The 9,903-nt window shown below is 60.5% G+C and overlaps 1 protein-coding gene across 2 annotated transcripts in view; it reads right to left on the bottom strand.

The window, feature by feature from the left end:
* Positions 1-761: 761 nt before the first annotated feature.
* UBE4B (ubiquitination factor E4B) overlaps positions 762-9,903 on the bottom strand; it is an 86,647-nt gene continuing 77,505 nt past the window's right edge. For both annotated transcript variants that reach the window (XM_012722322.1, XM_004678499.2), the window contains 5 exons: positions 8,756-8,890; positions 6,502-6,693; positions 2,808-2,982; positions 2,207-2,353; positions 762-2,056 (listed from right to left, as the gene is read on the bottom strand). In XM_012722322.1, the coding sequence (XP_012577776.1) occupies positions 1,995-2,056; positions 2,207-2,353; positions 2,808-2,982; positions 6,502-6,693; positions 8,756-8,890 (711 nt within the window). In that variant the 3' untranslated portion in view covers positions 762-1,994. The remainder of the gene's footprint in view (positions 2,057-2,206; positions 2,354-2,807; positions 2,983-6,501; positions 6,694-8,755; positions 8,891-9,903) is intronic.

Genomic DNA, 9,903 nt, shown 5'->3' with positions numbered 1-9,903 from the left:
TAAGCAATACACACCCAAGAAAGGAATCAATGAAATTTAGGCAGAGAAGCCAGCAAGCATTGTCATTTTCAAGGCAAAAACACATATAAGCTTATATAAGCTTAATAAAAAGTAAATAGCTACAGGGTTCTCCGTAGGGTGGATGACGGGCGCGTCTAAAAAGGCTCGTGACGATGCCGACGTGGTTTTCTGGGGGGAAGACGTGTTATAGTCGCAATGTGCTTCAGCAGCCGGCCTGGGGCTGAGGGCTGAGTCTGGACACCAGCTTGCCCACTACCTGGTCAGTTTGAACAGAGGGAGGCGGTCTACGTTGCCACCCCCATTTTGAAAGTTTTGAAAAAAATCAAGATCGCGTTTTCATCTTTTCCGCGGACGAAAGCACAGCTGTAAGGGCCTGTCTGGCCCACGCACCTGCATATTCAGCACCTGCTGTGGCTATTACCGGAGCCGGCAGAGGTGACTTCGCGAAGTGCAGTGACTAGAAGGTATTGATGGGACAGGCTGGGCTTGCGGAGAGTCTTAAAGGTCAGGGAAAGACGGTGGAGATCAGGGAGCAGAGCTGAGCCTGACCGTGGCCAAGACGAGCCCCTGCGTGAGTGACGGCAGCGTGGAGTTAAGCACAGCAGCCAGGCCGGCGGAGCGGAAGGTCTCTTGTGCGGCGGCAGCAGCTCGGGAGAGAGAGTGACCCATGCACACGCAAGGCTCTGTTTTTTTTAACCCACCCGTTTTCCAAAAAGAAGAGACTCAAAGAAGATTCCTTCTGAATGTGTATCACCATTTATTGTAGCAATAAATTGCATTTATTGAACAGAGGGCATTATCTGTGGAGGGGGAAAAAAAGAAAAGAAAAAGAAAGCATGTTTCTATCGACTTAATTTCTTCAAAACACTTTATGGTTTCAAATCCTTTTTTACCCCACAGGAAATTCAGGAATTCAAGTATGCTAAGTAGCAGTAATACAAAATGTCATCTGTTCAGGGGCCGTGGGGGGAGGTGTGTGTGCGTTTCAGCCTGCAGACGGCCGCCACATTTCTTGCACTCTTTTCTTGCTTTGGTCAGGCCAACCCCCGGGGACACGTCGTACAAATCAGGCCGGCCTCGATGCACAGACTCGAGGCTGGAGGAATTCATTCACCCTCGCGGGATCGCCGTAGGATCTCAAACCGTCACATCGCATTAAAAAGCCAGTCCCTGCCCTCCCCCGCCGCCAGTCACTTGGGTCCTGGTAAACGCAGGCTCGCCTCTGCCGTAGCTGCTCCTCAGCGCCCTAGCGGAGGGGCAGTGGGCAAGGACCTGAGCGATAGGGTTCTCTTCATTTTGTTCACAATAAAAAAATGTAAGGGACATTTCAAAAGAAAAAAAACTGAAATTCAAATTCTGAAAATATCTTTGCCTTTTTTATTAATCATGTCATCTAACACCAATTAAAAAAACAAATATGTGAATATGATATAAAAATACGATCCCAGGATTAACACTTTGTTGCAGGCACAGTTATCTCACAGAATATATGTTTGGAGGGCCAGGGAAAAGAGTTTATTTTTGTTTTGCTTCTCTTAAAAAAACCCACAGCAGTGCAAGTTGGGTTGGGAGGGGTGGGGGGGGCAGATTCTTTAGCAGCAAAATGTCCAGGGTTCTCTAATCACCATCGAATCAGCGGATACTGGATTTAGGGGGAACATGAAGGGGTTGCTGCCCAGACCAGTGGTCGTCCATCGCTGAAAGACCTCCGTCGCCAAGCCCGGGCCGCGACGCAGGCAGGCCGTGCTTTCCACACGAGCGACCACGGCGTGTCCCTCCGCTCGGCCAGGCTGTCACTTAAATATATGTACAGGAATCGGGCTCCTCGTCTCCTCCGTGTCCGCGCAGACCCCGTTTGGTCGCTCCGGTGGGCTCTCGGGTGTCCGCCACATTTGGCCTCTGACGTTTGACGGTTCTGCGTCCCGTGCGCGGCCTGCCCGCGGCCAGGGCCGCTTTGCGCTGGGCAGGGCGGGTCAGTGGTCGCCGCTCTGCTTCTCTCTCATCCAGGCATGAATCTGCTCTTTCAGTTCTGGCACTGGGAAGGGAAAACAGGGGGTCAGCACCCCAAGGGGGAGGAGGGGCCCTTCCCGAGGCTCGCCGCTGCGTGGGAGGAGCAGCCGGGCCGCAGAAAGGCAGGGAGAGGGTAGGGGGAGAGAAAGCGGCAGGGCGCGAGCCGTGGCCCTACCTGGCTCCAGCATGCTCTCCGTCAGCGTCTGCCGGTTGAAGGGGTCGGTGGGGGAGTTGAGCAGGTGCCGCAGGATGATGGAGCGGTCCATGACGGTGCCGGAGGGCAGCCGCACGGGGTCGGTCATCAGGGTGTCCATCAGGGGGTCTACGGAGACGGAGCACAGACAACCCAACCTCAGCACCTGAGGGAGAGCGGGGCCCCGGGGCTAGCAGGCAGCGCACCCCCAGGGGCCGCGGGGCGCCTGCCGTCCAGCACAGGCCAGACACAGACCGGCCTTCCGTCGGCTCCCGGGGAGGGAAGAGTGGGAGAGGAGATGGGGCCAGGGAGCCAGGCGGGCGGCAAGACCGGGCTCCGGCCGTCTCAGGAGCTGCGCGAGCTGGCAAGAACGGGCCTCGGGCGCCTCAGGGCCGCTGCCTGGCTGGAGTCGGGCTAAGCCCTCACGTGGCCGCTTCATTTACCACATGGAGCAAACGAGGCCAAGGAAAGCCCCGAAACACGCCTCAGAAAGCAACTCCAGCCCACCGCGAAGCAACTGAAACCCAGAGGTCTCGAGCACCGCCCTCGGGCGTCAGCGACACCCCGGCCGGCGGCCGCCCACCTCGGAACTCGTCTGGGGCGTCGCTGTAGTCGATCTCCGCGCGCGCGTTCTTGGCCACGATCTCCTCCACCTTCTCCGCGAGGAGCTTGAACTTCTCTATGGCGATTGTAGACTTGATCCCCGCCTTGCGCATCTTGGAGATGACTTCTTCAAAGAGCTCCTTGCTGTAAGATCTCTGCAAGTGAGGAGAGAAGGCGTGAGCGGCACACGTATCCTACAAGCTGCGAAGTACCCAGCCCTTCAAACAGGCCCGAGTCACAGCACACACACCCGTGGCCAGGGAACCCACGGCGCTGGAGAGACAGGCGTGGGCCCGGGCAAGGCCAGGGCTTCGGCGTGCGGCGGGTGAGGGCATTTCAGATGTTCAAAGCAAACATGCACTTCTTGTCCACTACAAACATGGAAAAGGTGGTTTTCTGGGCTCTCCCGGCAGCAGCCTGGAGTGAGCAAACAAGCACCCTGAGGGCAGCCCGGGAGCCTGTCCCTGACCACAGCCCGAGTCGCGCTGACGCCCGCGCACCGAGCCGCTGGCCTGCGGCATCTGCAGCCGCGTGTGGAAACTCCAAGCTAACCGTGGACGGTCGAGGCGAGGGTCCGACCAGCCCTGGCCCAGACCCTGCCGGGACAGCACGTGCTCCCCGCTCAAGGGTGGCTGCCGCTCGTCTGCTCTGTGTGGGTGTGACTGGAAAGCGCAGCTGCTGGCCTCGGAGGCCCTGGCACTCAGCTCCGGCAGGTCTGCAGCCTGGAGGAAGGTGCTGGCACCCAGACCCGAGAGGGGCAAATGCCTTCAAAGAGCAGTGATGGTGGTTCCAGACGCTCTGGGAGACGGGGTGGGGTGGGGGGCGCGCCGGGGAGGGGTGTGGCGGGTGCCCTCCTCGGGGTCTTGCTAGAAAAGTCAACAGGCTGGAGAAGCCCGAGTGTAAACTGGGAAAACTCAGCGTCGCGGTGACGGCAGCGGCTCGGGAACGGGCAGGGCTGACGTCGAGTAGGCTGGTGGCTGGAGTCAACAAGTGCAAGTCTCTTTGAAACGCTGACTTTCGATGGTGACAAACCAAGGGCCTTTTATTTATGGCGTTTAAGATGCAGCGGAGAAGGCCGTCTGGGAGCGGCCAGGCCAGGCCTGTGCCTTCGGAGTGGGACGGTCTCCCTGCCCAGCGAGGCTGCGGGAAGCGGCCCCCGGTCACGTCAGGGTGCAACGCTGCCCGTGTCCCTCAGGTCTCAGCTCAGCATCCCCTCAGGGGCCTTCAGGGCGGGGCGTAGACGAGCTCAGGCGGCCGCCCCACGCACCGGACTAGCCCTGTGGCCTCGGAAAGCCCCAGGCTCCTGAGCACCCCCCACCCCGGGGTGAAAGGCGGGGCTGCGCCCCACTGCACAGGGAGCTAGGGCCTGTCAGCCACAGCCATCCCCAGACATCAAAGTCCACTGCCGCCCTGGCGGCAAAAGCAGTGGCCACCTGTCAGCTTCGCGGAGGGAAGGGTGCCAGCTGAGCCCGTGAGTGCCAGGGCCAGCGCCTGCGACCCGCCTTTCTGACCAGGCCCCACCCGCAGCCGCACTTGCGTTCTCACAGGCTGCCTGGAATTCTTCCGTCTTCCTTTTTTCCTTTTTTAACTTCGGCTTCTAAATAAGCGCACAGGCTCCCTTTCCCACACACCCACACCCTGCCTAAATCCGTGCAACGAGGGAGAAAAGAAAGGCCAAAGTGCGATGGGGAGCCAGGCCAGCATCACCCCAAAGCCTCCTGCCTGCGGCCCCGAAGAGTCGAGTTCCGCCGTTAATTAAACGGATACTTCACTTGTGCCAGACAAGCCCCTCTGCAGAGGGGGCCCGGGACCAACCGTCGAAGGGTCGCAGTGAGTCGGAGTGGTTCCCCAGCCGGGGGGGTGCCGCACAGACACCCCGAGATGATTTCACCTGCACCTTCTCTTTGAAACACGTCGCTGTGTTGAGCCGTCTGCCATCCTCATAAACACCATCAGTTCTTGTTCTCGAAAGAGGAGGAGTTGTTACCAGCGCGCTAGCTGCGAAGGCGGCCTCCGAGGCCCACGCGTCCCCCGCTCCTGAGGACGGGACGCGGCTTTCGGCCTCGGGTCGAAGGCCTCGACGAACCCCCCGGCCCGTGTGGCGGGGCTGCTGCGGCCGGGCGGGGCGAGCGGACGGCCGGGGCAGGCTAGGAGGCGTCGGGGCTCTCCAGAGCAGTAACGAGAGCGGACGTGGGACGCGCGCAGAGCTCAGAAGGCCGAGGCCCAGCTGTGCGGGGCTCCTTACAGCCAACAGCACAAAGACCCCGTTTACATCATGGGCGAAGGAGGGGAAGAGCCGCTGCCCCCGCGACGCAACTCGGCCGCCCGGCAGCGTCGTCGCCAAGCGCGGGGCAGACGTTACATCCCAAGGCGGCAGCTACTCGAGCAACAAACAGAAAAGACGCCGGCGGAGCAGGAGAGGCCGTGCCGCACGGACGCCGGACGGCCCCTGAGCAACCGCTGACTCGTGCGGCCCGGCGCTCGCGCGCCCTCCTCAGGCCTGAAGCCAGCGCCAGCAACCTGTCCAGAATGTTCGCCAAGTGCCCGGCAGCCCAGGCGCGGGCAGCTGGCCCGTCTGCACGGCTGCCCTGCTGGGGGACGACCGGGGAGGCGGCGGTCTCGGCACGCCACGCAGGGACCAGCGTCCAGAAGCCCTGACGGTCACCCCGAGCGTGAGCAGTTTGTGGGGTGGCGTGCACGGGGGGGATGGGGACGCAGGGTGGGCGTTTAAGTGGACAGCGGGGAGGCCAGGTGGGCTCAGGGCCTGGCAGTCGGGCTAGAGTCCTGCTTCTGTCTGCCACGAACTCTGACCTGCAGAGGCCACTTAACTTCTCTGTGGCTTGTTTTATTTTCATTTACTTATTTTAAAAAAGATTTATTTATGCGCACGAACTGGGGGACAGGCCAGAGGTGTGGGGTGAGAGGAGTCCCCAGAGACAGAGCGGGGAACCGAACAGGCAGATGCACTGAAATCCCCTGCTGAGGGAGCAGCGGGAGACGGGAGAGGTCTGCCGCGCCCTGGGGGCCACTCCCGGAGGATCCTGGCGGATCCAACTCAGGCCGCTGTGCGGACAGCTTCACCACGCTGTGTCGTTAACCCCTGCACCACGGGAGGGCCCTCGTGTCTCATTTTAAAATGAGCCCAAATCAGAGAATTCCGCGAGGCCTCAGTGAGTGAAGACAGAGAGTGGCTAAAACCTGGCATACAGCTGGCAAACAGGAGCCACCGACACAGCGAAGGGGTGGGCGCCCGTTAGGGCAGGCCCTTTCATGGGTTTGCTGGAAGCCACAAGGTGAGGCCGGGCAGGGGTCGCCCAGACGGGAAACAACACCACAGCGTTGGGAGGGGGCTGGGGAGGCCCGGCCGCGAGGGGAGCAGGCTCTGTGGGGCGCGCGGAGCCTCGAGCAAGGCAAGAGGCTCACAGCTCAGCGGGAGTCGGCTCTGCTCTCTCCGCCCGAGCAAAGCAAACACTCCATGTCCGTTTACGCCGACGGCGGCCTTGGCCCCGCCGCTGCTCCTTCTGCCGACGTAGCAGAGCTTTCCCACCGCCATCTGGAAAGTAAAGTGCCTTCCTGGGCGGCGGGGCAAGCCGGGCGCGGATGAGCAGGGCGCTGCAGCCTCCCGCTGGCCGCGGGCCGGGCCCCAGCCCCGAACACCACCCCTCGGCACTGACCTGGTCGTCGGCGATGGCTTTGGCGAACCGGGCACAGTCCAGCTGCAAGTAAATGTCCGTCAGCTGGTCCAACAGCTTCTTTGGTTCAAAGCCGTATTTCTCAGGGTTTTCCACTTTCAGGTCACGGCACTTGGGGCCACAGAGTTGCTGGAGATTAAAGTTCAGCATCGCGGCCAGTCGGGGTCCCAGTTCCTAGGAAGTCACCGGACAACAGGTCACTTCATACTGTTGAGGGGCTGAGGAGGACCCAGAACTCCCATTTCAGTGCAGAGCAGGCTGGCTGGGCTCAGGTCAAAGAGCCCCTTTGACGCCACGGGCCAGAGCGGAAGGACGGGCCGTGCTACGTCTCCCTCCCTCTCCATGGCTCACCCCGTCATGCTGCTACCTGCCGGAACGCCAGACGGGGGGTGATCGATTATCTATTAGTACTATAGTGAATTATTCTTTATGAAATAAAGTGACCTTCCCTTAAGTGTTCACTTTGAATTCTCGAGTGTCACTGCAAAGGCGGGGCGGGGCGGGCGGGGCGGGGCGGGGCTGAGGCACCAGGCACGGCGGGCTGTCTGCGTGCTGTCACGCTCCGCGTCGAGCTTCTAGCACGCCGCAGGGCCCGTCGGGCGGGAGGCGTGCGTGCCGTCCCTCCTTACTTACAGACAGAGGGCGGGGCAGTGCCGGCAGAAGCAGAAGTGAAACTTGCATGTCTCATGGTGTTGAATCTGGCCCGTGAGACAAAGTAAACTCTAGAAAGCAGCTGTGAAGGAAGAGCCCGTGGGCCGGCCCGCGCCCGCCACGGTGGGCACAGGCAGCTGCCGGCAACGTGCCGCAGGCCAGCCTGGCTCAGATCGGAGTGAGCCTGGCTCGAGAGGGGCGCAGTGAACACCTCCCTTTAAGACACCAGGTTTCCCCGCAGTCCACTGACTGGACGTCCCCAGTCCAAATTAAACTCAGCTTTCGAAGACCTGCTTTGTACCGAGCAAAGGACCCTCTGATTTGGCAAGAAGTCGTGAACAAGGACTGATTAAAAATAAGACTGAGCTAGTGATTCTTTTTTGAAGCAGGGAAGAGTTGTGGACAGCCCGGTGCAGAAGGTGAAAACAGTCGTGGAGGAAAAGGGGCCCCGCAGGCAGGCTCAGGCCCGACGGGCAGGGAGCGGGCGGGCGCGGGGCAGAAAGCCCAGGGCTGAGAATACAATGTGGGAAAAATGTTTTTAATTGACAAGAAAATATTGGACTTAACCTGTAGCAACAGCCTTCAAAAATGAAGAATTTAGAGCTAAAAATAGGTTTCACGGTAGCCTTGTCTCAAATAATTTACTATACAATCAGCACTGCCACTGGGGGTCACTGAAGATAAAATAATACCTGGTTCAGAGCAAAACCCAGCAAACTTCACCTGCAGTGCCTGTTTCTAGAACGTTCCGGGGAACATGGCCACACGTGTGTTTGTGCATCGTGTGGCTGCTTCTCATGAACAGCACAGCTGAGCTGTGGCAACAGAGATCACGTGGCTCCTAAGGCCCAAACCATCGTTTGGCCTTGGCAAAGCCAGTGCAAAGAATTCCACTTGCAAACCCTGAAGGGAATCAAATGTCTGAGCTCTCCTGTCTGCATCAGCTGTTTAATGCAGCGGGGTCCTCCTGCCCTGAGAGCGAGCTGGTCTGCTTCCCGTACTGCTCTCGTGCCGTAACCTGTTTATGAAGAGACTCGGCGTGGGGAGCGGGAAGGAGCCGGCCCCGCGGGAGCTGCAGACAGGCCGGCTGCGGCCACACTGGAGCCCAGAGGGAATGTGGAGACTGGAAAGCCATGCAGCGTGGTCATATTCCACGGAAGCTGGCCTCCTCCATCACGTCGGAGCCACAAGCCCTAACTACAGCTCTTACTACCTTTTGCTTCTTCAGTGTAACAAAGCCGTATCTGAGAGAACCAAAGGTTCTATACATGGTTCATTATTTCTATTTTAGATGCTTTCATTTCCAATGACGTTACTTGACACTGTAGTATTTTATCTATAGTGATAAAAACGTCACAGCTTCGATGTTAGCAAGCCTACGGGGGTGGTGAATGACGTCATCCTGGATGTCCATCGCGAGAGCTGAGAGCTAGTTTGCGTCTCAGGGAGTGAAATCACCGACAGTTTCACTGACCAGGCACCGAGATGCTGACGTGTCTGCGGACTTCAACGCCGCTACTTGGGGACGAGCGACAGAACCCAAGGGGGGGCTCCGACAGACAGACAGCGTGGAGCCTGCACTCACCGGCCTGAGGAAGGGCTTCTGGACCTGCTTGGTGAGGATGTGGAACATGTCCACGGTCTCCGTGGCCAGGGCCAGGTAGGAGCGCGAGACGCGTTCGTCCTGAGCAAGCTGAGACTGCCGGGCCTGCTGCTGGTCCTAGGAGACAGGGCGGGAGTCAGACTCGAGCCAAAGGCCGGGGCCGTCAGCCAGCGCGCGGCACAGCGCGGAAGGCAGAACGCCACACCTGACCGCGGGTTCCTCCTCTCAGCAAGGCGCTCTTTAGGGTGCTGAGTTAGGGTGACCCTGGCTCGTGGCTTAACTTCCAGCAGGCTCAGCTTCCTCGCGTAAAGGTCACATCAAGCCCCAGCCAGCACGGAGTCAGGCCCTGCACGGCCCTGGCACGCGGCGCTGACTCGGCGGCACCCCCCCCCCGCCTCAGCTGGCTGGGCCGGAGCTCCGTCTTATAGCCGCGGCCTGGTGGGCTGTGACGCCGAGGCCGCAGGCCTGGCCCCGGCCCCACCACCGGCACACGGCTACGTTCCTGCACCTTCCACACTGGAAGCTGTTGCCCCTGGGTACTGGCCCTGACCCAACCCTGCCCAGTCTGCCATGGCTGGGAACAAGAGTAAGGTGAATTTGACTCGTGAGTAAAGGAAGGCAGAGTACCTAGAGGTGCTGAGAGGAACAAGATATGGAAATAGCAGTCAGGCCCTCCTGCAGCAGCTGGGGAGACAGCGCAGACCAGACCAGTCTGGCGCCCACCCTGCCGGGAGACAACGGCCCCCGAGCAGAGTGCGGGAGAAGAGGAGCAACAGGGCAGAAGATTCCCGCCCGCCCTGGGAGGGTGGCGGGAGGTCTCCGAGGAGGTGGCCTCAGTGGAGTCCAAGGACGCGCGCTCCCAGCAGCTCTGGGTGGAGGGAACAGCCAGGGCTGTGTGGGGAGAGTGAGGTGACGCGGTGGGGACCCGGGCCGCGCTGCCTGGGACGCGACTGTGCAGACGGGCGGCTGGTGGGGGCGACCATGAGCGGTCAGTCACCAGCCCCTGTGTGGACACGAGCCAGGGTGGAGGCTGAGGCAGGGCAGGGCCCCTCGCACAGCAGCTGAGAGCGCAGGGGCCCGCGGGGGGGGGTGGGGGGTGAGCCGGGCCGGCCACGGCGGCGGCCGGCAGG

The sequence above is a fragment of the Condylura cristata genome, unplaced genomic scaffold (assembly GCF_000260355.1).
Source record: "Condylura cristata isolate star-nosed mole 26May11 unplaced genomic scaffold, ConCri1.0 scaffold00008, whole genome shotgun sequence".
Classification (NCBI taxonomy): domain Eukaryota; kingdom Metazoa; phylum Chordata; class Mammalia; order Eulipotyphla; family Talpidae; genus Condylura; species Condylura cristata.
Note: the sequence above shows the minus strand (reverse complement) of the source record. Positions and strands in the feature narration are given on the sequence as shown.